Raw genomic sequence first — 27,732 nt, 5'->3', positions numbered from 1 at the left:
GAGATACAGCAAATTAATTTATATAACATTACCACATCCCTTAGCGCTCATAGATGCAGATGGGCAGATAAATGAGATAGCTGTGCTGCTGGCAGGACTCAAATAGAAGAAAAAGTATGCTTTCAAAGCAAACCAAACACCTTTCCCAATGGGAAGTGGGTCTTAGTTTCATTTCAGCTGTACTCAGTGTTCCTCCACCACATGAAATACTCCCAACTGTCAAAATTAAAAATCACTAGCAGTCAAACTATTCACCTTCTCAGTGAAAAACACTGGTGAAACACACATGCAAGCTAAGTATTTCTAATCCTAGAAATCTAACTCTGCATTTTCATCAACCCTTCCCCTCCAGCTGTTACGAACATTTCCCAGCTCCCATGGGAGAAAGAAGCACCCCAAAGCCAGGGCTGCAGAAGGTGACAGAAAGGGCAGACAGTGCAGACACTTGCCACAGTCACCCAAACTCAGCAGCACCACAGCCTCCCATCACTGTCTCATCCTCCTTTACCTTAATAACACTGTAGTAACGCCACAGTAACGAGCAGCTGTGTGTCTGGACAAGGCGGCACATTCAGGACTCCCTTTGCAGGCCAACAGAAGTCAGCATCAGAAAATGTCTCAATAAAAAAATAGTATTTTATCACCACAATGCTGCGATCCCGTCTGGAAGTGCTTCAAAGCCAATATCCAACAACTAACAAGAGCTTCTTGCTGACGCGTGGGGCTGCTGCTCTGCCTGTTTTATTCCTGTGAAGAGTGATCGTGGATGGCTGATTATTGTAGCAGATAGTTGACCTTTATCTAAAATTCCATTAAAAAGCTTTATTGACTGTAGTCTTGCGGGGTCTTTCAGGATTCACTGGGTCATTTATTCACTGTCAGATATCCATTGGTTTTTAAGCTTTTAGGACTGCTTGAGCTCTAGGAAGGAGCTTATTTTTTTGTTGTTTTTAGCTGGTTTTAAGACAGTATGAGGAGGTGGTTCCTCTTCTCCTCCCTCTCCGGCATAGCTAGGGCAGAGAAGGTTATCTTAAATCACATGAAAAGGAGAGAAAACCTGGCAGTGTGGTATGACTATTTCTAGGGTAGGTTGGTTCATGCATGTGGGTGCAGCACAGCCATGTACTGCCTGCAGGTACCCAGGGAGGATGCCTTTTGCAGTTCAGTCAACAGAGATTCACGTCTAACTACTTCGTACTACATCTTTGTGAAATTTAAAACTCCATACCATCACGCCAGGCTTTCATCAGCTGAAGCCACTTTTTCTGGGCCATGTGCCTGTCTCAAATAGAAATAAGAAAAGTAAAAGAACGGTTCAACCCTTTCTGAAATAGAATTTATATAAATGGTTTATCCAAGCTAAAAAAAATTCTGGTGACAGCTCCCCCAGGCTTCGCAGGAGTGTCCTGAAAAGATGTTACTCCCTTTACTATTCAGTGACAAAAAGAGGACAAAACAGCGGAACACAATATATGCATCAAATGAAGCAGGAGATCTGGGGAAAAATAGTGTGAATTTGTCTTTGAGAGACATGTCACAATACATATATACATGGGCTGAGTTAAGGTTGCACAGACACCTCTGGTACTTCCAGACTTGGCAGTGCTTGATATTTTTTATTAATATTACATATTACTATTTCATATTTTACAGTTAGTCCAATGTACATTCAGAGAAAAGAGAGAAATAATGAATTTAAACGTTCATTCTGGGTTTATTAAAATCTTTGGGTAAAAACAAAATATTCCCAAGTTGCCAGTAATGCTTTAATTCCGTAATTATTTCTAAAACTGAACTAGCATTTTATTAATTTCAGAAGTGTATTTTTTCCCCTTTCTCAACAATTCTGCTGAATTTTCTCCCTAAAATGATGCTTCAGTTAATCATTTATTTCTCTCATCAGTAATAATCCTGCCATGCTTCCCCATTCGTACCAGCTTGGTTACAAGCAATGAAGGCCACATGGAGCCTTCTCCTCGCACACAGCCAAGCTGCATTCCCCAGAGCCTGCATGCTCTGATTTTCTATGCATTTCCAAATCTAAAACCTTCTGTTTTCTTTCCCTTGTTTGCTCTTGGCAGCTATTGGCAGGAGACATCCTCTTAATGATCTTTTTCTGGCCTTCTAGACGACTGCTCAGACTTCTACAGATCTTTCATTATTAACGCAGAAGCCTTGTAAGTCAGTTTTAATGGCCTGTGCTATTTTTATTCCTTAGCAGGAGACATAACCTCCTCCATATGGATATATGTTTATTAATATAAATCCTTAATATAATTTTTCCTAGTGAGAATAATCAGCAAAAGCCAACCGGCATGTATTACACCTTGTACTGGTTCATCCAAAAATCAAGAAGTAATCTTTGCCCTGCAATATGTGGAGCATGGCAGAGAGGAGCGGATAATCTTTTTCCCTGAGGTTGCCTAGGCACCGAACAACAGTGAGGTTTCTTTGCACAGTCCTGCCATTCCCCTCCAGACAGAGGACCGCATCCTGACCACAGCTGCTTTCATTTTTCTAGCGTGGGATTCATTACCTGATTTCAGCCCCTTACTATTATTCCTGGAATATCTCCAATCTCTGTTTCTATTCTGATCGGGCATAAAAGGAGGATGGGTCGTTCATGTTAGGGACGTGTAACGAATGCTGACAAACCCACTTTTTGTCTGTGACTCGACAAATTGCTATTAGTGCTCAGCCTTCATTACCAGCACATCCTCACTGACGGTTTCAATGGGGAGACTTGGAAAACAGGACAAGATTCTGCCATTTATTTATAAAGTGAGTGTCCGTAGTTTCTTTCCTACAACCAAGGGGTGACTGTCCATTTATTCCATTAAACGTTTTCTTGCTGTACAAAATTACTCCCATTTTTCTTTTAAATACACCCTTTTAGTCTCAAGATGGAATTAAATAATAACATACAGCACAAAAGAAATGCAAGCCATTCCCAGTGCTATTAGATGAGATTTCCATCATTCCAGTTAAGCAAGAATTATTTTCTCCTGTCTCTTTTACAACTCCTCCATGCATATCAGGAGACTTTTGTTTAGTAAATAGCACAAAAGTTGGTGCTGCCCCTTCTTTAATCATGATTTCTATCTTTTCTCCTTTACCATGTTTCTTCTAAGTTTGTCAGTAAAGGAGGTAACAGAGATACTCCTGTGCATCAAAAGATAAAAAGTGCCTGAAAATTTGTGACACTGATGCATGTATTAGTCCTGCTGGAATCTCAAAGCTGTGCTTAATTTTTCTTTTCTTTCTTTTTTTTTTTTTTTTTTTAATAGGTACCCCGTAAAAAAGTTTAACCATGACAACATAGCCCATTTCACCTATTTTTATGGTTAAACTATGTTTAGTGGCAAGCCACCTAACATAATGGGCAAAATTTATGTTCACAGATGGTAAATTTTACAGTACAGACCAGACCAGCAAGGCCACAAATTAATCTCCAGTGTCATAAGAATTTCATTGCACACATGCATAGATTATCTGTCAACAAAGTGAGCAATATGACTGATGAAAAGGGACTGGAAGTGATAGCTGGAGCTTCACATATAATGTGAAGCATCACCCTGTAAGCAACATTACTGGAAGGATGGAGGTTTAACAAGTATCTTTCAACACAACACACTGTTGAATCAAGAAACTGTTTCCAATTGCTTTTCAGTTTCCAAGCTTGGTTAAGAATCCCAAATTTTACCAAAACGAGGAAGAACCTGCTCTTAGATGAGAACTGAATTCCGTTTTGCTAGAACAAAATCCAACATAAAATAAAATACTACACAACACAGCATGAAATAGTAAAGAGGTGGATAAAATTGAGCATATCTGTTCTTTTGCATACTGTCAGAGCTCAAGGTTGGCATTAAACACTGTGTTGAGAATGACTTGATTTTGATCTATCATCTCATATGAGCCAGACTGCAATTCACCCCCACTACACTTATAACAGATATGATTAAAAACAATCAGTTACATTAGGCAAAAATGTATTTCCCAAGGCAAGCATTCTCTTCAGCGCATTTTTCTCTGGCTATAACACACAGAAATTCTACAGACATTAGCATTGAGCTGAAAAACAGGGAAAGTCTGTGAGGGAAACTGCATAAATTAGATGCAGGCGCTACAGTGATTGTATTTCCCTCAGCATAATTCCCTGCCTACTATGTAAACTTCAGCTGAATAATCTCTCCATGGGCCCCATATATGTCATTTGAAATAATCATAGCAACGGTCGCTGGTGCTCTCTCCATCCTGAAGGACAGGTGAGCCATCAGCAGAATTGCATTTTGCCTCTTACTTTCAGCATTCAACTGAAGGTTAAATAAAAATACTTGCAGTATCTCTGATGAAAAGCACAATGCAAACAAAGCCAAATAAAAGACCAGACAGGCTAGACTACATAGAACCAACAGTGAATTTTCCAAGGAAGTATTTCTGGGCATGTAAAACATGCTGATATATTGCAACAGAAACACCTCCTGGCAATGAACCATTCCATACACTTTTCAAAGAAGGAAATGCCCATGGAAACCTGACTGCCTTCCCAGCAGCTTGGGAGCACAGAGATACACACTCCGTGTGTCAGGAGTGCTGCAAAGTGACTCCCACCTGACAGCTGGAGACATGTAAGTCAAAGGGGCCTGTGGAAGAAGACAAGTGTCTCAGCAGTAGCCAGGCTCTTGTAGCTCATCCTGGGGCTCCCCACTTTGGAGGGTCTCAACTCCCTCAGCTTCTGCTTCTTGAAACCCCAGGCTTGTTACTGTGTTCAGTGCTTCCAGAAACCATTTTTCTTTTTAAAGACAGCATTTCAAAACTGTCTCTGCAAGTTTTTGGTGCTTTCCTGGCCAGCAGAAATATCAAAACTCTACTCTTGCACTGCTCGTTACAAGGTAAATGTTACTGTAGAAATTCCAATGGAAAGAAAACATCCTAAACTTAGGTTGTCTCTAATACCTAGGGAATTTTATCGGTGGTGTGGCGAAGAGAACAAAAAGATGAGAATTAAGAGCTGATGTTAAATCCTTGCAGAGCCTTAGGCAAATTCCATAATCTCTCTGCTATAGCACTGAGGATCAATACACAACTGCCAAAACCTGACTGCTCCGTGAGGCTGGTCATATACTGACAATGAATACCGGCCAAAACCACATTTAACGAAAAAAACCAAACAAACAACCAGTAAAGCCAGTTAAAGGCAAGAATAAATTGGGTTTATAGGAAGACCCTTCCTGACACAAACCTTTAAAAGTTTAGTTAAACCCTATGATATTTCTCATGCGTTTTCCCCCCTACCCTGAGTAGATGGAAGTGCTTGGGATATTGCACACCATTTCTTTCTCTCTGCCTGTGCACTGCACTATGAACCACTTGTCCTGATTCACACAGCAATCTGGAAGTTTATTAATATGCATGTGCTACTTCACAAATGTTGAATGATTTGAAAGTGCTGCATAAGGTTTGCTGTCTGTTTTCTCAACATCTGTCCCCAAAGTGCACTTCTGTCATGTTCTGCTCCCACAGTTCTCAGATCAAAAAGTTAGAAGCAAGGCACGAATCTGTTTGGAGGTTTGCTGGTATGGGCTGCAACTTCTTCTTTCCCAAGTGTCTCACATTCTCACAGCATATGACACTTTCCAATTACCTTTTGGCCCTTTTATTCCCACAGTCTGGCTCACATTTCTCTCTGATTTTGGTCTGTATGCAGCTCTGAACCCACAGTCTGACAGCTAAGGACATAACAAATATGCAGCAGTAACCCTCGGGGTGGTTAGGAATGCCTGAATTCTCCTATTACAGGCAGATTCACAAGTAAAGGTCACCAGAAAGTCTCAAAACTTAAAACAAAAATGGGCCACACAACAAGACATCAAAACTTTGAGGAAGCAGGATGGGCTGTCTTATGGAAAAACCTAAGACAACTTGCAAAGTTTGGATCCAAATCTTGGCTCTGCCAAAGACTTCCTATGCAAGCTGAGGCACATCTCATTTTCTCACCTGTCCGCTCCCCTCTGTAAAATGCAACAAAATAGTTCCTCACAACATATGACCTGGGCAAGATATATCCCATGGCCTTTGTAAAGATGATAAGAAGGTTGATTAAAAGAGAGGAAGCTTCACCAAAGAAACAGAAAAACCTCCTGTGAACTGTCTAGCAAAATGGATCACAGCAGTTACCCTGGCTGACTTACAGAGGCATAATTTAAGAGGCAGAATTATGACTAGAAGCAAATAGAATTAAAACGAAAAAACAAACATTTATAGCTCGTACTTTAAAATCAATTCCCATGTTCCAAAAAATGTCATCCACACAGATAATTCAAGAGTATTTATAGTTTTCCACAGTTGGAGAGGAAATCTCTCAGGAAAACACTGAAGATAACCAAAGAAATTACACCTGACAAATTTATCCCTATACATAGACTGTTTAGTATACAGCACTTTAAAAATTCCCTTACCTTAATACAAACTGGTCTGCTAGAGAGTCATCAGCCAGGGAAACATGAAAGGTCACAACGTCACCTTCTCTGACGGGGTTGAGTGGCAAGCGAATAACGACATTTTCATCTAGCCTCAGTGAAGACTGTTTTAATTTGTCTTGATTTGGGTAAACAATGATGCTACCAATCCTCTCCATAGCTGATAAAGCCTTGTGTTCATTATCTTGACTTGCATGGATATTGTTTTCCCATTTTGCATCCTCTGGAGAACATTCCCCATCTGCTGTATAAATCTTATAGAAGAGCTCCACAGTAATGCCTTCCAGGGAGGCTGTTTCCTCTGAAACCAGGGGTGAAGGGGAGCTGAACCAGCTAGGAGACAATTCCAGCTCTGCAACACATAATCCTAGATGACCTGTCAATCTACAGCTGGCCACAACTTCTCTGGACTCCAGGAAAGCAAACATCTTCACACAAGGCAAACTCTCTGCAGCATTATAGTCATCCCAGTCCTTCCCCGCAATATAGAATAAGGTTTGTATTTTAGGTTTGTTGGAATAGATTGAGCTGTCGATTATGTGAGATTTTAATTTCCAATTAAAAGTGAACTTATTTGTGAAACCAAAAGATGCAGAAGTCAGCATGAGATCCAAGGGAACAGCCTGTTCAACAGAAAAGGGTCCGTACGTGGCATTTAGGACAGGTGGCAGTTTGGCTTTGTATATAAAGAATGAATCCACCCTAGACTGCAAACTGGAGTTCCTCATGATATCCTGGTTGGCTTCTTTGAGGAAGAAGAAAATATCAGCGTTGCAGATGTGATAGCTCGCAGGGAGATATGTTGGCAGGTTTGAAAATCTCTGTATGCTGTCCATGATCCCTCCTCGGCTCTCCACCACTGCAGGCCAAAGATAAAAGGAAACAGAAAGACAACTCTAATGTTTGCTTAGCATGCCCCTCAGTTTTTCTCAAAAGTGACGTCTTACCGGAGATCAAGACTGTTAGCCACAATTATGAAACAATCTGACACAGGTACCATGGAATAACACTGTTGGCTCAAGGCTCATACACTGAAAACATCCCATTGCATCAGCTGTACAGCTCCCTTTCTACCTTTCCTAATCTAATATCTACTTGAAAGCCATTAATCAAGTATTGGATAAAACAAGGAGGAGATTGATTGGCCAGATCCCAATCTAAGTTCTAATACTTTGTACTGGTTGGTTTTTGTTCTTCTATCCCCAGATGAAACTTAGAACTTTTTCTCACCCACATTTCAATATACATAAGAAACTGGCATATTGAATATTAGTAGGCAGTAAAATAGAACATTCTCTTTAGTCTAACATCGCTAACACACAATGAAATGGGAGGCTGCAAATCTGCATCACTCCATATCCACTTTTGCCAGTACAGCAGTTTGGAAGTTAGTGGCAAAATGATAAAAGCTTTGTGTTACTGAAACCAAAACTTTTCACACAAAAAAATACAGGGTTTGATAGAGGTCTTGGTGGGATGGATTTATAGGCAAGAGTGAACTTGAGAGGAGGAGAGAAACCCTTTACACGCAGAATGTTCACAGATGTTAGAAGAATTTTTTGGTTTAATTCCAGAGGAGAATGAAACACATTTGGAAGCCACAAAAGTTTCTCTACAACACAATGGTCAATCCTCCAGCCAGTGCTGAGCAATTTTTCCCAGGCAAGAAAAGATTCCAGAGGGAGGGAGGGATCAAACAGACATCTTTGGTTTGGACTGATCTCTAATTAATGGTGAGATATATTAAATCTGGGCTGCGATTCTACCGGAAAGAAACAGTGGGTCTTTAAAACTAACAATTCATATGCTCCAACAGAAATCCAGTGAATGCAAGCTCCTGGGACTGCCACAGAAGAAATAAACAGAAACCAAATGAATTAAAATGAAGCAGTTCCATAATGTGCAGAGATAACAAAGGAACAATGACAGATCCTAAGGTCAAAGCTCTTGTTGTCTCTCGCTGAAGCTTAGCAGTGACTTTCCTGTTTGTCAGGACTGGGGAGAGCAGATACACAATGCGACAACCACACAAACAATTACACCTGTTACAAGCCAGATGACTCAGATACTTGCAGCTACAATTTAGCACAGATAAAAGCTCTAATATTCAGGCTATCTTTTTCAGGTTGTGTATTTTTAAAGCCTACACTTAGCAAAGACAGATTCTAGGGCAAATCTCATCCATTTGACTTCGCTCCACTCTTGTCCTCGGTTGAAATTCTGCTCATTTATTTTCAATGGCTTGATATTATCTACACTCTTTTAAATGCTTCTCATTTCATCACAGTACTTCGGCCTTTGCTTTTGCTTTTAATTATGTCAAGGTATTTCTGCAGCCATTGGAATATTCTTTGTGGGAACAAGTAAATATGCAAAAACTTAGAAAAGCATTAAAAAAATCTCAGCAGGAAACAGTATCAACAGTCTCCTCTCACTACTCCACATGAGGATAGGTTCAGGGTTTCCTTTCAGCTCTACAAGCAAATGCAACTGTAGAGCAGCTGCCATGCAATCACCCCACTTGGCTGTCCTCTTGTTTCTTATGCCCACACATAAACATTTCAACCCATCTCCCATAACACACCAGTGCAGCCAACACCTTCCTTGAGCTGCATGCAGCCACAGATCTGGGCACCCAGCTGACATGCAGAAATCCAGGTGATGAGAAACTGTCTCCTCCCTTCCCCATGTGACCACTGACACGGGCCAGCTTGCTATGGTATCACAGCTCACACAGGGGACAACCAATTTTCTAATGGAGAAATATGACTCTAGCCCTTCCCTTCCACAGCTCTCCATTCAGCTCTGAACAACAGGCAGCTGGTGCACTCCCTGCAGCATCCAGAAACCAGAGACCCCGGTTCTCTGTGGGAAGCCATAGGGTTAAGTAGTGATGAGCAATTCTGGAAGAAGACAGAGGTAGTCTCTCCATTCAAAAGGCTAACCAAGCTACAAGCAGTTTAAGAGGCAGGAGGCACAGGTGACAGACACCACAGAAAGCAGTAGGTGCTGTGTAGCAGAGATGGACACCACTGCCCAATAGCACTGGGCACAGGAGGCTGCATAAGGCAAGGAACCCACAGCAACCTACAACAGGGACGGAGGCAAAGAGCAGAAGCTGGTGACCACCATTTAGCAGGGGTCAGGCAATGCCCCACTACTGTTTGCTGTGCTACTCTGTGGGAGCCGAACACTTTTGTCCCACCACTGAATAACAAAGTGCTTGAGAAACACACAGGGGGTCAAACCTCATCCTGCTTGTAGCAAGAGCAGAAGGGAAAATGGAGAAGATCAATGCCAATTCTAGCACCAAAGTCACCAAGAGATGTTTTAGCAGCTCTGTTATTGCTGCTATTTATAGAGCACCTTGACACAGCATAGTTTGCTGTTGTGCAATTGCACAACTTAGTTGTTGAAAGTGAACTTTGCTCCTGTGAAAGCCAAGACAGCAAGGAGAGGAAGGGTGTTGTTTCTTCCCCATGAAGTCAAATGCAGACAACCACCTTCCTAGATTAATTGCAGATAAATAGAACTACATTTGAAAGCAATACTTTTGAAAAGTTGCATTCATCATAAAAATTGTGCAGTTGTATAGGTAAGCAAAGGACACACAGCAGCAAGAGTACCCTCTGATTTCTGGGGGAAGAGCTAAACTTTGCTTTCTTTGAAAACACGCCAGACTGCAGAGGAGATTTAAACACTGACATAGTTCCTGAGCCTAAAGAGGAGCCAAAACCAAGGCAAGGCTTAAATGAATTTGGTTTTATATTAGAGAACTTCCCCCCTCCTATCCTTTATGCAGATATTTCATCTCTCTCAAGCAGCAATTTACAGGAAGTTTAAGAGGTATGTTTTTCCTTTTCCTCCATTTCATTACAGTGGCAACATTCAGTGCCTCTTCTCAGAACTGGTATGAGGACTAGGGTATGAGCCTGCTGTAACTCAAACAAAATGAGACACAAATTTTGTCTGAAAGCTTATATGGGAAGCCATAAACACCAGTAGACAGGGCTGGGCTTTGTCCTAGAACCAGCCTGCAACAAAATATGATATCTGAATTTAGCAGCATTTTATGACACTGTAGGAACATCTAAAAAGAAATACTTCATATGATGGCAGGCCAACACCCCGCCTTTTTAATTTGGCACATCAGCACCATGGCATCAATCTCCTTACAGTAACAATCAGAAACAGGACACATTTTCAGCTTTCTGGTGTGCAACAAGGCAATTAATAAATCACCTGCTCCTTTAATAAGCACTCCAACAAGATGAAAAGAACATGGGTTAGTCCTAATTACGTAACGAAAGAGAGCAAGAGTTGAAGAAAAGTAAATGGAGGCCAAATGAGCCCAGTGCTATCTCAAAGGCTGACACAGTGTTTCTCAGACTACTGTGGCATTGAGGGGAGACGTGTGGAAATAACACATTGTTGGATATGACATATTTAGCTTGAATTTATAAAATAACTTTTACCTTGCAACAGGTTTTCAGCAGGTGCTCTGCCCCTTTTAAAACACTATTTTGAACTAGCCAAATACCAAGAACCCTAGAGCAACAGGTCAACTTGTAAAATCTCATCATTCCCATTTTATGCCAAAACGCATCTCTCCAGAGTCAGGCAACAGCCTCATGGCCCAGTTCATCCTGCAAACTCTGAGACTGCAGATGGAAATGCCCCTCTGATGTTTGTGAAGAGCAGAGAGGAAGCCACCATGCACATAACCAACCATGTAATGCTGTGCATCAGGGAGATGCCCCTTCTGGTCCTTACTCTCACCAGCTCAGACATCAAACAAATCTTCCTTTCTGTTGTCTGGATAATTTTTTATTTAACCATAAATTTATCCATTGCTTTTGGTTTTAATCTCACTTGACCCTGGACTAATGCCACAAAAACCAGCAAAGGAGTAAGTCACATGCAAAGCCATAGCTGTAGTGACCTACACTGTTCAATAAAAATCTGCCATTCATGTAAGTCAAGATTTCATCCAAGCTACATTTCATACAATTTGATAAGCAGCAAAACAAGTATCCTACTAGAAGGTAGCGGTGACAGTGACAGGTCAGTATTAAAAAGTAATGCATCTATGTTAAGCTGTAGTAAGAGGTAAGTCTTTAAAATTCATAATTTTGCAAATAAAAAAGAAAATTACTCCTGTTGCCGCATAAATCCAAATTTCACATCTGAATCTTTCCTCTCCTTCAGCTAACTACTTAACAGCAGCCAAGTCTTCCATAAGCACTCAGTAATTCTGAAGTTGGAGGTGCATGGAGTAAGAAGGGTTTAAAATTGCAACTGTTTCAATATCCTTTTTCTCTGAAAATAAACAAGAAAGCCAACCCTGCACCTGTGGAAAAACTGTGAAAATGTTAAAATTCATATTTTCTGCAGCATCATCAGAATTGTAGTGTGAGATCATACAGACACTCCTTTTTGTAAAAGAGGAATAATTTCAAGTAATGTGGTGCCAGTAAGTACTATGATGTTACCCATGACTCATACAGAGGCAATCAATGGCTTGTCTGTACAGGAGAAAAATCACCAGCCCTTCCCACCAGCCCTCACTAAAGACCATAAAGACCAAACTACACATGTACATTATTCCACTATAAAAATGGCCCTATTCATAATAATTATTTTGCTCTAGAAATGCAGACATTATCCTTGAATAAAAACACACTGTATCCCAGAATAGGGTGTCTACACAAGGAAAGCTATTCTGGAGCTGATAAATTATAAGAGAATAATTAATACTGGACCAGCTATGTAGGTCACTTTCTCTCATACATGCAAGGGGTAAGACCTGATGCTGTTTGGGGATCCCAGCCGTAAGAGGCTGTGCAAGGTAACTTGGCCTGGCTACAGCTGGGGAAACACTGACTCTTAATCCCAGCAGCAGGAAAATGAGGAGGATGATTACAGTGTGAAATTCTGCCATGAGTTTAGACCTAATTTGAGCACTATGAGTAGGGTAAGTTTGGGCTGTGCAAGGATTTAAGCAGCCTAAATGAACACCCGCCTTGTGCTCTCCCTGACTCATTCAAAATTTAATAAAATAACCATGAAAGGAGGATGTCACTGTTTACTTCCCACATTCAGAGTCCATCCTGTGACTCATCTCCTCAGTTTTATATTACGGAGGAAGAGGAGGAGAAAAGCCCATCATAGTCCCACTGAGGAACAGCTTCCATTTCCTACCATTCAAAAACAAGTCTTGCTCCTTCAGTACTTGAGGTAGTTATACAGTGAACTGTACTGGCACAGAAAAAAAAAAAAACAACTAATAACAAACAGTCTTTTCAACTGTAACAGAAAAATTTGAAGATACAAATGACACTGCAAGAAAAAGGTAAGAAGAGCTCCCAATACTTTTTAAACATTAAAGACAGCCCAGAAGCTGTCAACATATAAAAAACTGTAGCATGAGAATAGATGATAGGATCCCTTTAAGCTTTTCTCATTCTCTCTTTTTATCCTAGTTTGACATAAGGATAGAACTTGATGTAGGACTCCCAAGCAGTTTACACTGCTTACGTTTGATCTTAATTACACATTTGTGGAGACAGATTCGCTTTGCAAAACACTGCTAGTTGAGCAGCTCGTTTTGAAAGACAAGAAAAAGGATGCCATTAAAAAAAAAAAAAAAGTATATTTAATCCAAACATTTAAAATTGAAGAGCTGTTAATTAACTTTTTTAGGCTTGGGACAGTATCTCACATACGTACCTTCAAATGCCTCCGTCAAACTTTTGTTACCAAGCTTCCCTGCAGCTACACGTTCTGGCCACCTTCCACAAGCCAGGCCACCTCATTTTAGATAGGTACCTATGCCCAGCACACATTCCAGCCCCGCCCCCCGCCCCCCCCCCCCCCCTTCAGTAAATCACAGAAAAGGATATCTCCAGAATTCGTTCATCCTCTCCTAGACACTTATATCTTAGAGGTGAAAAATCACCCTTGGGAGAAGCCTATTTCTATCTGTTAACTCGACTGCTAAAGGTGGCCAGCACAGACCAGTATCCTGGAGGTTTAGATATCTATGGGCAAAGGAGTCCTGGCCCATCAGATCTGATGGCTCACTCCTCACTTAAAGCTTCTCTTCCCACACTTTATGCCTGTTTGCCCATCACTCTGCTTCCAAAAACCTTGAAAGCAGGATCTTGGCCCTCATAAATCTTTCGTCTACTAAAATACATTTTTCAGTGCAAAATTAAACCAATCATATGAATGAAACTCCTGGTCAGGCCACAAGTTCAGTAATAAACTGTATTATTGTATTCCAAAGTAAGTCAAGTGCTTTGCCTGCTTACCATTGCCAAGAAACTAAGTTGGATGTGGAAGTTTCTAAGCTGGTGCTCACTACAGTTTTTAGCTTGCGTACATTTTGCACAGTCACTCATACTGAAAGATATACATACAGCAAGGCCACATGCAGATAGTAATAAAACTGTGCTGTCTGAAAGGCTGCCTATAAATCTTATTAAAGTAATCCCTTTCCTGAACCCAGATTATTACATTCACCTTTATGGTAGAATAAAAATTAATTTTCTCAGCTATAATAAGTGTATGATAAGAAGGCATCACTTGGGACTAAATAAAGATTATAATTAACTCCTACTGAATAAATCTAAATTTAGCTTGGACTAGCAATTTGTTTTCATACATTTTCCTCTACGACTGAGTGAATAGGTACAGCAGGATTAGCATCCGATGCCAGTTCCAGCACTGCTGGCACAGAAAGAAGTGAGGCAGAGTGTAATCCAATACCCAAAAGGCTTGAAGATTAATTCAGGTTCTCTATCAGCAAAAGTTTGGAAACTGGAGAAAAACAAAAAGGCTCAAAACTGCCATTAGTCCAACAAGGAAAGCATGCGAAGTGTTGGACTCCAGAGAGAATACTGCTCGCTGCACTCCCTAAATCAGCATTATGCAAAGACAGGACCTCTGCCACAGGCTGCTGAGAGCATGTTTAGGGGAAGCATCCTCTGTGCTTGCCTGATCTTACTCTTTCCTATCAAGTATCTGCTTTTGGGTGCTATCAGGAATGGGCTGCTGGGCCAGATGGATCTGCGCTCTGACCTGGTATGGTCATTCTTAATCTGCGCTCCCTCAGAGGTGATTCCTAAAACAATTGCAAAACAAGAAGACACAGCATTAAACAAGCACATGCAAGCACACAAACAAAACGGGGTAAAGCAAATGCATTAAAAAATATGCAAAGTTTACCTTTATTTTTTTACTTAATTGAAAATAAAAACCCTTATAGCAACGCTATACCCAGCAGATTAGAGATTATATTCCGCCCCCCCCCAAATACAACAAAGCTCTACTTAAAAAAAGGTTGAGGAACTGCCTTATTAAGCCACTACCTCATTATTTGCCATTCTCTGGGAACATGACTGTTAACAACATTATTACTAGGAAGGAGTTGTTCAGGCTTGTTCATCAAAATAGATCACATAGTTATCCTAACCAGAGAATAGCATGCAACCCAAGCAACAAAACTACTGTGCTTCCCCCTCTGACTTTCATTCCAGGCCATGCAGACATCAGATTTGCCTGAGTAAGATTTTATCAGGTATAAAGCTATAGCTGAACCTTTATCATTACAGCAGAATGGCTCTCCAAATGGATATGTTTATTTCCAAAGACTGAAGTTCTTTTAGCTTAAAGGTGACACAAAAAAAAAATAAAATTTAGGATGAAATAACAGTATATATGTAATGCACTACACTATAACAACTGAAGTTCACCTCTCATGAGGGTTTAACTTTCCTAGACAGGACATGCTTCTGCAGCCCCAGCAGCATCATTCCTTTTTGAGAACTACCAGACGTGAGAACAATTCCTGCCCAAATATGAAACTGCTCAAAATTATGCTGTCCAAACCTGAAGAGTGCAAAATCCTCCTGAATCATCAACACTGGCTGTTATAGTTAAAATTGTCACAGTTTCTAAGCCAAAGATTCAGCATCTCTATAGGTTATAAAGTAGAAATTTTATTCCACCAGGGAAAAGAGATCCTCCAAATGCTACCATCATGTCAAGGCCTGGAAAGGCCTGAGATACAGGACATTAAACCTGTGACATCTGTAACCATAAGAAGGCTATTTCAGGTAAGTTTTAGAGGTTTTTATTGCTCCCTCTGAACTCTGTACAGTGGGAAACATGGTAACTAAGGCACTTGGGTTTATGGGCTGGAGTAATAGAAAAAATAGTCACAATAAAAAAAATTTAAAAACTCTCTAAACATCCCTAAAACAGCTTTTCTTGAAACATACTGGGATGGTTTCACCATCTGTGAGTAATGTGCCCATCCCCATATCCCATAAAATCTTTATGTCATCACGTATTCTATTTATTCATCGCTGCCTCACACTCACACACATGCTTCTGGCCGAAGCCTTCATTGTTAAAAACATTTATTCAAACATGTCTGGTAGAAAAAGCTAGCTGTTACATAAAATACATTCCTGTAGTACTACCTAGATGTTGTGCAGAAGCACTATGTGGTCCCACCCACAGACTGCACAAAGCTTAGGGTAACGGTGCTCCTAAGACAGGTATTCATGGCCTCCCAAGGGCAGTGAGTCCATGGCCAAATCTCTTGGGTGTAAAATAGTCCTTCCATTGAGGAGAAGGGGATGATTCCAATGGGTGAGGGACACACAACAAATGCTGAGGGCGAACCTATAAAGAAAAAGCATGAGCCTGAAGAAAGTATGGGGACACCGAACACTTCCTCTCCAAAAACCAAGCACAAATGAGATGAGACATTCACAGGGTTTCCCCTTCAAGTCTCCATCAGCCATCTCCAGCTCCCGCCTCCTCTGACAAAGGTGATACAGATATTTGCAGAACTGCAGTTTTCTAGCCCAGACTAATTCCCTGAGTGCTAGAAGAGAGTTTTCCCCCATAACACACAGCACAGCCAAGGCCACCTCAGTGCAACAACTGACAAAGCTGCTTTAACTGCCCAAGCCTCAGTGCAGGGAGGGTGCTCAAGAGAGGAAATCCTCCATGGAGTGCTCTCATTTAATGTCACTGTTGCAATTGCTCAGGTTGCTTTGCTGGGCTGATCACTGGCCTAACTTGCCATTTTAGTTTCAAACAGGGGTGTTGATATGGTGGTTAAAAGTCACAGGCTGCTCTTGGCGAGTTTCTCTGCATCTCGCATACAACAGCAATGGGGAAATTGTCCTGCCAGTTACAATTAGAGGCATCAGAACAGTGGCTAAAGGTCATGAATTCATCAGCTGAAGGAACTGAATGACAGAGCCACTCCTGCAAGCTAAACTGAAGTTTAAAACCACCTGATTAACCAAGGAGGGTTTCTGTTCTGGTTACCTGGAGAGGAGAGATGACTGCTAAAGCTGTGCAAACACACAGAAAGGTTCTGCATGACCTGCTGCTTGGTGTACAGAAACCCATAAACACAAACCATGAACACCACTGCCTGCCCCATGGTGCTCCCCCCAGCGTAAACAGCATTAGGATTTCCTAAAACCTCCTTCTCCCTTCCAGTGTCCCCTCAGTTCTTCTTGGCCAGAGGTGGACATTGCTAAAACCAACCCTCAAAACCAGGGCACCAACAACTCAGGAAGGGTGATTTGCACACACAGGCAGCACATCTTTGCTGTGGGGGGAAGTGAGAGTCACAGCCACCCCGGGTGAAGCTAAGCCAGGTCACAGTCCCAGAGGCTACAGCAGGGCTGCTGGACCACTTGCCCAGCTCCCCACCACATGGCGCTGGTCCTGGCACTGCTCCTTGCTCTAGTGGAGAGTTGGTGCTTCCAGCTGCCAGCACTGCAAACCCCTGTGCACCCCTCCTGGCACTTAATAAATACGGTTTGTCACAGCTACTGGAGGTTCTCATTGCTAAAGTGGAGGTTAGGAGAGGGCTCCCTACTATCGTTATCCAAAGCAAAACTCATTTTCCCTCAGTGATATTTCAGAAACAACAGAAAATGAGTATGTGTATGGGAGTGTGTGGATATATTCTCCAAACAACAGAAAGGCCTTACAAGGCAAACACATTCACTAAAGGCACCAGGTGATTGCAAAAGTAAATCTCTTAAATATATGCTCTAAACTATTAGCCAACTGTGAAATATCTGTATTCAGTGTCAAAACATCTATGTCACACAAAGCCAAGAGACTGACAGGAGAAAGGCCAGGATTTATGTTAGCTGGGGTCCATCTGTCATGGAGATAGGAAAGGTAAGAGAGTCCTTTTATTAAAATCATTCTCCCGCTGCAGATATTGATCTAAGCAGCTATGGTTGAATAGCAAAGTGCATCCCCATCTCTCAACAATGTTACTCACTGATACAGCCGTAAAGGACTGGGGTAAATGCCCTCACGACCCCACCAAATGGTGCCCCAAAAGGGTGGGACAGGGAACAAAGGGACAACAGTATAAAGAGCATCCCATGATGCCATGGTACAGCTGCCTTCCAGGAACCAGAAAGTCACTCCCAACTCCACTTCCCAGATTCTCAGGAAGCCTGCTTTGCTCTGCAAATCACTAACACAGGTTGCCATTACTCCCAGACTGAGTTCACCATTAAAACAATACAGAGAAACACAGTGCTGAATTCATTGCTTGCTTTCCCATTTTAAGGAGCAAATGCCATTTCATAAGGATCCTTCCCTAAATCTGCTTCAGCATTTTCAGTTCTTCCTCTAAGCAGTAATACCAACAACTTCTGCCCCAGTTTGGGCTGATCCCTCCTTGGCAGTTCTCCCTTGGCTCCTGGAGGCCCCAGATCTTGGCTGTGTTTCTCTTTGCAAACCCCAGCTTGCAACCACAGTCAATGGCTTCGAGTATTACACCTAAAGATGAACTGAAGCAAAGTAACTTGAAGTTCTGTATACTATAGACTTTCTACATTCCTGCATCCACACGTTACACAGGTACATCATTTTGTAGCACTTCTGATTCTCCCCACAGAAGCCTCTGCCTTCAGTGATACTGAAAAAATCCTTGCATGACCCAGAAATTACAGGATATTAAACTGCTGTCAGCAGATTTTCCAAAGGCATTGTCAGAAAGAGGTAAGGTTGGTCCAAAGCCTTTCTCCAGAGCAATGGGCTTTCACTGGATTCTCCATCCTGTTGTTTTGAAGCTCCTGGAGGAAACAAGCTCCAAACCGATGGGCCTGAACAGCTGCAGGAAACCACAAAAGCAGCTTACAATAAAACCCCTGTAAAGTTATTAAGAACACAGATATGTCTTGAATGCACAGAAAATCCTCTGTCTTACGAGCACTCATCCATATCCCACTGTGACTGTAATCCCAGGAAAAGCATACGCCATGCACAGCCCCACTGGGGGACCATGATAAAACAAAACAGGATGCAGAGACACGTAAAGCAAAATCTTGTGTCCAGTGCCAGCCCCACAGCTCTGCCTGAGCACTGGGATCAGTTCTCATTTCACTCCCCCTTACTGTTGGATTTCTCACCTGGATCACGACCCTGACTACACATGCAGATTTTGGGGACCATTAGTAATGCAGATAGTTAAATTTCTGGTTAAATCTTGCAGTGTTTAGGTCTGTGGAAAGAAGTCGGCTCTCAATTAGGTTTCCCCACTGAACTCCAGAGTTGCAGGCTGTTGCCTGCAGCAAGATTTGTGGTCCCACCCTGCAAAACATGCAGGCATATGTATCATTTCAGGCCTGTGTGCAGTCTCACTATGCCAGGGAGTTTTCCCACTGGGAAATTTAGGTACAAGCTACAAAGTTTCAGGACAGAGACCTGCGAGGCCACACAGCCTTTTAGCTGCTTCAGAAGAAGTTCCATGGCTTTACAGATTCACCACTATTAGTTCAGAGATACCCACACCTTTTTTCTCTGAACTCAATCTTCAACCTGCACTTTGCATTGCTCTCACAGGCAACCAATATTACACTAACCAGACTCCCAAAGCAATATGTGTTCCGACTCTCACAGGAGCAACCACACAGCCCTAGCTCTGCAGTTCAAACATCATTAAGTTATCAATTTATATATGCCTCTCAAGCAGCACAAGAAAACATGAATCCTTCCTTCCTAATGACAGCTCTTCTCCCCTCGCTTCCCCGCCCACCCCCAATACCCAGAACAAAAGTTTCTGTTGTCTCTCAGATTCCTTTACTTAATTCAACATTTTATTTTTGGAATGACAACAGCCTCGAGCAACTCCATTAATTTGTTACGGAGTAAAAGAGCTTCGCATTCCTAAGGTGATTGCTGACCTCCTCTCCTGCTCCCTTGCTTATTGAAACAGTCCTGCTCAAGCACATCCCAGTTATCAGAACAAAGCATAATTTTTCACGCTCGAATGCATTATTTTACGTTATGAATACATATTTGACATATTTTACAAATTCATGGCAAACACTGTCAGAACGGACAAAATAACCATCCCTCAGTACTGCTTTTCTCTTAACTACAATGATCAAAGGCTGCAGCTTGTCATTCACACGTGAAGAACATCTCCTCTTGGGGGAAGAAGGAGCCTGCAGCCTCAGCCAGGACTTCTTGGGTGTTTGTTTCTCTATCTGCTGCCGATTAGCAATTTAGAGTTCAATTTTCTAAGCACAAGGAAAATTCCCAATAGCTCCGGAGGAGGCAGTTCAAGGAGATCTTGTCAAAATATTGGTGTATAAAGAAAGTGAAACCTTATTATGGCTTTCATACTGCGATGCACCAAAGACTGTTATCTTGCTCACAGACAATTATTAACTTATAGGCAAAGAATAAAAACTCTCAAGCAAAAAACAAAGTTGGATGAGGTCATACTTGCTGTGTGGTTCACTTCTGTTGATACATTAAGGTAATACAAGATAACGAGCATTAGCTGACAGCATTTTCAAGCTCTTCAAGAGTCAAGAGAAGTGAATTCGATCAGATATGAGATTGCCTAAGATGACAAAAAGATTAATCTAATTCTTTTCTTAATGAAAGGGCAATTATAAAATTGAGGAAGAGTTGCAGGACATCACTATCATAGCCCAACATAGCATACTATTTAGGAAACTCCAGATCATCAACATGATTAGTTTAGGCCAGTGCCTTGACCACAGCAGAAACTGTTCACCTAGCAGGACAAACTACCACAAAGGTGTGAATTGGGTGCAAGCTAATCTACAGTGGTGTTTCCTGACCAATCTGCCCTATTACCTCTGAATTGAAACAATTCACTGATAGCAATCTGTAGCAGCTTGGGAAGAGGACTGAGGGAACTGGAAAGTCTGGGAACAACCTTTCCACGTCAGGAGTGTTTATACACAGGGTTAGGTTGTAGTAGTAGTTGTCAGCTATTTCAAAGAAAATGAATCATTTAAGAAATAGAAAGCAAATTTGGACTGGTAATAATTCAGTGCAGAGGTTAAAAATACAAACAGCTGCCCCCTGCTCCTGTGGGCCACTTCTTACATTAACACAAGTCTGCAGGCCCAGTGTCTGGCTGGAATAGGACCCCGTAAATCCAGTGTGACCTCATGAACCCCAGACTCATCTATGTGCCTCTGAATGCAGAGCCTGTCCTGCTCCTGCCAAAGGCACAGCATCGCTCCCACCCTAAACCCTGTAAACTCACACCTGCACCTGCCTCAGCTCACCAGAGAGCCAGCCTCGGGTTTTACACATGTACGACTGACAGCAGCCACGCATGGGCATGGACCAGCATTTGCGCATGCTGAGGGTGCAGCTCTGCACAGCTCAATGTCAGCATTTACCTGTTTGAAGCTGCCATAATGGACAGTGAGAGGGAACAGCAAAAAAGCTGTGTTCACCTTCTGTTTAGTGGCATGTCCTATAAACCTCTGTGTGCAAACATCGCAACTGCAGTTCAAGTTTGAGTCAATTCAAGCTCAAGTCATATCTTATTATATTTAGTCCTGCTCACTACTCATAGCCTAGAGAATAAAATTCTGCAGAAACTCAGCATACAGGTCACTTCAGCACTCTGCTTCGTCTGGCATTTGTAACTAGAGCCAAGCACATAATTCACATTGCATAATTTATCCACAGGATTTAGCCCATGGAACACCCAAAGCAGATACCAAATTCTTATTTTTTAGACAATTCAGTCAACTTCTCTGCTTCTTCTGAACTCTGCAAAAAGATTATGAACCTCTGGATATATTCTTCCAGAGCTTGAGCTCTTAGCTATCTGTGATCAGTCAGATTAATTCACCTCTTTTTCCATCTTCTACCTTCAACTATTCTTGTTTCCTGAGTGGACGAAAATGTGCGCAAGCACTAAATCTCAAACATGCTATTCTAACATTTGGATTCCATTATCCTAGAGATAACATATAATCCTATAACGATATGTAATAAATTAACATTTAATCTCATATCAAAGAGTTCAAAGGGATCCTAGCCAGCTGGTGCTAAAATAAGCATTTGCTAGAGGCTGCAAGAGTGGAAGCCGAAGATGAGAAGCGAGTGAGATCTAAGCTGCTCTGACACTTTGGCTTGGCAAGACTGGTTGGCAAGGAAAGGATCAAATAAACCCCTGACATGAAGGGGACCACCTTCAAAATCAACCCACCTCTGCCCTTTCACTGTGAATGTAATCCTTGCAGTCCATCCAGTGTGGAGGAAGGGAAGACTTCCCACCTCAGAGCTAACAAGTAGGGAAGGTCATTGTCATACAGTGCTGCACAGAGGACTTAATTCGGTGCTTGATTTGTCCCCCATTTGTCAAGGTGCAGAGATCCGATGAAGCTAGAGACAAGCATCCAGCTCAGGGTGAGCTCTCTCCAGCTGCAGAGATCCATAGCCACCTGCTTTTTTTCCGCCCTGACCCTACTTTATGCACATGCAGAACTGATGAAAGGATGTACAGTTTCAACACAGAGAAACCAAAAATCTTTGTCATTTTGTTCCCCTTTCGAATATCTTCACACATAGTGCTAACACACTGACCGCTGTACAATCTTCATTAATAAAAACAGCTATTAATAAAGTTTTCTCCATAGAGGCTTCCTTAATAAATGCACATAGTGAGTCTGGTAAGGATCATTCATTTCTCTTGAAGACAGGCACAATTAAAAGCCCCCAGCAGGAAGACACAGCTTCCCGAGCTGCACGAAGCAGAAAAGATCACCAAGGGCTGCTCACCGAAAGAGCAGAGAGAAATGCCTGACTTGCCAACGTCCCTCTGAATTCTACCAAGCCGAGATATCACTGTTAGGGTAAGAGAATAAGGGTTGTCTTTATCTTCCCACACACTCCGTGTGCAACCTCTGTTGTCCCAGCTACGTCCTATGGCATGGTCCATTTTTTTGGAAACTTGCAGACCCAGCACTTAATCTTTGTTCAGGGGCAGCAGCAGCAAAAAAAAAAAACCACTGACATCAGTCAGATTCAGGACCTTTCTCTGAATCCGAAGATACACTTCATTGCTCCATCTCAGACTGAAATACACTTTAAAAAAAAACAAAACAAAAGAACAACCACAACAAAAAACTGTCAGGTAGCCAAGAAAGCTATGAATCCATCACTGACACAGACAGTATTTTAAAAAAATACTGCCAAACTTCTTTGCTAGTTTTCAGTGAAGACATATCAACCTTACTGCCAAATTAGCTAGAAAGTAAAGGCAGTTAAAAAAACATCAAGAAAAAGGAAAGAGAGAAACTTAGGATAGCCAATAAAAATATACAGCTAGCGGAATTTCACAACTCCGGACACTGACCACACTTCTGTATCTGAAGAAAACTTAATAAATAAAAATAACAAAAAAATCTGAATTTTTATGGAGTTATCTTTGCTCTAGCACATCACACACATTTCTATTACCCTTTCTCGATTAGCCAAATGAAGATCAATGTATCTATAAAACTCAATGACATGTTAATGCAAACCTTAAAAAAGATAAATGCCTTTTATCTCAGTCTTAGGAAAACCTAATAAAGAATTAACAGTCCATGAAGCCATGGAATTTCACTCAAGGCTTTACTTTATGCCAGGACTTCCTACTCCATTAATTTTTAATGGACAGGTTTCCCCAGGCTTTGGGACATGTTGGTACAATTGTACATTGTCATTAAAATTGCTCCTATATTTTCCTCCGGAGCTGGGATAGGAACCTCGTTGTAGTATGTGGACCTACAATATAGACAACACCCACAACAGATCAAAAACATAAATCTGGAGCAACTGTTAAGATAAATAAAGATGCAAAAAATGGCAGACAAATATTATTTTTTATAATAATCTGACAATTAATGAATTCATGAGCTAAAACTTTCACCGCAAGATGAGCACTTTGGTTCAGAGCTCATTTTTAACATCAGCATTTCAAATTTATATCAGGAGCAACAGCCAGGAATCTACTAACACAACACTAGATGCTGAATCTTTAAAGCGGTGCAGTCAAATATTAGTCTAGGATTTCATTCAAGATTGGTTTTTGGAACTAACAAGCCTTCAGTGACTGCCATGGGCCACACTAGGAGGCTGGTACCCATAAAGCCAGATACTCCCAGACTCAGTGGGAAATGTCTCACTCAAGTTCCCAGCTGTATTTATTTCTACTGACAAACACACGGCAGCAAGACCAGAAATTTTAGATGCCAGTACTTAAAAAACAAACTAAATCCAATACTTCTGCACAGATTTAAAAGTTGCTTGCTCTCAAAAGGGCCTGAATATCTGCAGCCTCCCCTTATGTTAAAGGAAATAACGATGCTTCCCACTTCTGCTAATCAGAGTGGGCTTGACTTGGATGCTAACAAAAGGGCCCACTCCTTCTAGACACCCGTGGGTGAAGACTGAGGCCATGGTGCCCAACAGCAGCAGGATGCTCTTCTAGGGGGAATGTGCCAATAGCGAGAGAGGCACAACACAGAGCCTGAGCTCATACATTCTTCAAGACTGACAGGTTTGGGCTTGTGAATCAGCACAGGGAGAAAAGAGACAGCAGGGAAGAGTGTCCTGAGGAAAAGCAGGAGGCAACAGTCCAGGAGAGTGTGATGGAAAGAGCAGTGAGCAAAGACGAGGTGGCAGGAGCAGGAATGAAGCTCGACTGTACAAAGATTGAAAATGCTATTTCTGTTAAAAAAAAAATAGTAATAAAAATCATCAATCATCGGTCCAAAAAACTAAAAGCTACTTTAAAGCCTTTCCCTCCTGCCTGGGATGAAGATGCCCTGCCCTCAACCCACCTGGGTCAGGTAGGGAGAAAGGCTTTCCTCCTCATAGGTCCCACCAGTACAGCATCTTTCCCTGGAGTTAAAGCTCCTCAGACACTGCCAGTGTTGAGCACTATTTGCACCAGTTTACCTGTGACCATCTGCACCTCCCTTTCCACCTCTGCTTCTCCTCCTGCTTTAGGAGAACAGTTGCTTCTCCCAGGCACTCTGAGATTAATTATTCTTGGTTCCTTTCCTGCACATTGCCTTGATCTGGAAAATTTATTTAGATAACTTCTCAGGCAGCATATTTATCTGCTGGCCTCAACATCTGCCTGAGCATAAAAATCAACACCTGACTGATGACAAACATCATGCTAGTTTGGTGGAGACGGTCCTCTGCAAACTTTACCACCCTTATTCTGATAGATGGGGACCTTTGGGCAAGAAGTCTGAGTTTCCTCCCTGCTTTCCACTTGAGGCACAAGCACAGGTCTTGGCCAGAGTGAGAAACCAGGAATGGGACAAGAGAAGGAGAGGACACCCTTTCTGATCAGTAAACAGGGACAATGCTTTGTTCAGCCCTGAAGAACATCCACTGCCTGATGCCTACCACTGCTCTGCCAGTCAGATGCATCAGCAAAGGGATAAGACACAAAGACTTAATTCAGGACAAGAAGAAAGAACACCAAACACACCAGGTAAGGAAGTCCACACCAAGACCCTCATTTCTACGGTCCCACCCTGAGCAGCCCCTGAGGACATGCAGGCACCCTCACCCACACAGTCTCATCTCTGCATTTCAGCTGAGGGTAAGGAGTTGAATGACTCAGTTGTCCTGTTGTGAGAGTACGGAAACAAAGCTTAAGTACTGAGCCACAGGCATTTCTGGCTCTACTTATAAACACTAGATATGGAATAACAGCTCTGGATGCATCCTGCACTGCAAATCCATTTGTTGGCAAAAAAAACCTTATTTTGCCATCTTTACTCATCCAGCATCTCATACACATCAAGTACATTTGGATTACCAAGGTGGGATGCTAAATTAATCAACAGGAAGCACCGCCTCCCAAAGGCAGCCTATTCTAGATCTATTCCTGGCGAATCTTCAAGGAATGCTCTGCCACTCTTACTCACACAGAAAATCTGTAAGAACCACAAACTGAAGAAAATACTGCTCTGTGCAGTGGGGTTCAGGCCAGCATCCTTTGCTGCCTGACATGGAAAATTCCATCACTAGACCCCAAAATCTGCCAAAAGTCTCTTTGGAGAACCACTACTTTTAAGAAATCTCTATAAAAGCCTGCTGCAAGCTTCAAAAAAGTAAAGGGTAGGAAAATAAAGACTTAGTTAATGAAAAGCAAAAATCCTAGCCCTCACCTTTCAAAAACACCGTTTTAACCTCAGTATCTCCACTGAATTTTAGATGAAACTTAGAACCAAATATTTACAGGCACCAGACTATAAGTGAACCTCCCTTTTGATATCACCCTCTGAGCCTTCAGTTCAAGGCTGGGTGAGACAGAAACATGAAGACAGAGGGTGAATTAGCTCAAGAGGGGGAGCTTGTCAATCAAAGCTGCTAATGCAAGACCACAACAAAACTCTAGTTTAACCTCAGCAGTGACCACCCGTCATAACGTGGCACTTTGACTGTTGTCAGCAACCTGCTTTGAAGAACAAGGGTTGTGCAGAAGTCTTTCCAAAACTCAGCAAGGAAAAATGCACCTGTCTGCTAGGCATCCATCAAGGCTTCCCAAAGTCTGCAACCAACTGAATTCTCAACAAATTCCAAGTAAGTTATGGAGGAGAAAAAGTACAGTATAAAGGATTAATCCAGATACAGGCTCCACAATGCTCTCCTATGTGCCTGGCACATCATTTCTCAAAAAAACAGAGCACTTCTTACATAACCACATCTGATTAGGGCACAAGGTTGCATATGGAGAGATCCTGTGTTTTCCCTCACTCCAAACTCCAAGGACACCAGGCTGTTGAACACACTCTGAGAGGCCCTACCGCATGGTTGAGAAAGCATCAGATTTAAAGCAACTCCACCCAGGAATCCAAGGTCCACATGCCAGGGAGCTGCCCAGCATGCATCCACAGAAACTACAGGTTCTATGAGGGAAGGGATGATCGCCCAGAAGAGGTAACAGTCTTCCTCTTCTTCTTGGCTCATGTCTAGATTGATCGTGTTTTGACTCTTCACACCAGGAGGGGTGCAATGTTTAACTGGACCCTTGACATTGACTGCAAGTAGGTTTTGTCTCAACCAGTTTATTTACACTTGTACAGCCCTAGAACTCACCCTGTTTTCCTATAATACTAGTGTCTTACAAGCCTGTTGTCTGAAGACAAGTAAGTGCAGTATTGGCAAGAAAGTATCATATTTTAAACAGAACGTGTTTGCAGTTTTCTTCAGGAGTATTAGTTTTCTGAAATGCAGTATATTTATTCATGCAGTTAATTGGATAGATTGTAGTAAACCCAAAAATATCTATTCCTTCTCTTAAGTGTAGGAGTAAAAAGGAAAAATACAGTTTTAACTGGTCAGCAGCTTTACCTTACTCTTTCCTGAACATTTAATCACAATGTTTCCAGCATATACAGTTTGCAACAAGACCCAAACTAGTTAATTTTCTAAAAGCAAGAAGCATTACAAAACCTGTAAAGCAAACAAGCCAATCTTCACCTTCTGAATATAAAGATATCCCACAACAGCACGAAATTAAGTCCCAGGAAGTCATGGCTCCTAACAGCACTGCTATTGGGGCAAGCATCAGGGTGCTCGGATGATGGGAACAGCAGTGGGGAACAGAGGCAGTGAAGGATGAATTTGTGTCCTACCACAGGCCTGCCCAATCCCCAGCTCTGGGACTGTGCCTATGCTGTCTCTGACAGCGTAACCCACGCCAGCTTGAAATCTTGTCATTTTATCAATGAGAAGCAGAAATGTGTGAAGATCAGCTTTCAATGCACTTCATTATGTTTTTAGCATAAACTAAAAATCGATTCTGTCTCATTAATGAAATTCCACAACAAACCAATTAGCGAGACTCATTAATTTTTTATGCATGTTACTAATGTGCATAAAGCCAGCTGACCTT

The 27,732-nt window shown here is 41.9% G+C and overlaps 1 protein-coding gene across 4 annotated transcripts in view; it reads right to left on the bottom strand.

Annotated features, from left to right (window-relative positions):
• Positions 1-27,732, bottom strand: part of TMEM132B (transmembrane protein 132B) — a 259,209-nt gene that overhangs the window by 182,484 nt on the left and 48,993 nt on the right. For 3 of the 4 annotated variants that reach the window (XM_080390918.1, XM_080390920.1, XM_080390919.1), the window contains one exon: positions 6,462-7,341. The exons of the other annotated variant lie outside the window; for it this stretch is intronic. In XM_080390918.1, the coding sequence (XP_080247044.1) occupies positions 6,462-7,341 (880 nt within the window). The remainder of the gene's footprint in view (positions 1-6,461; positions 7,342-27,732) is intronic. 4 annotated transcript variants of the gene reach the window in all.

The sequence above is a fragment of the Falco punctatus genome (assembly GCF_963210335.1).
Source record: "Falco punctatus genome assembly, chromosome: 1".
Taxonomy (NCBI): Eukaryota; Metazoa; Chordata; class Aves; order Falconiformes; family Falconidae; genus Falco; species Falco punctatus.
Note: the sequence above shows the minus strand (reverse complement) of the source record. Positions and strands in the feature narration are given on the sequence as shown.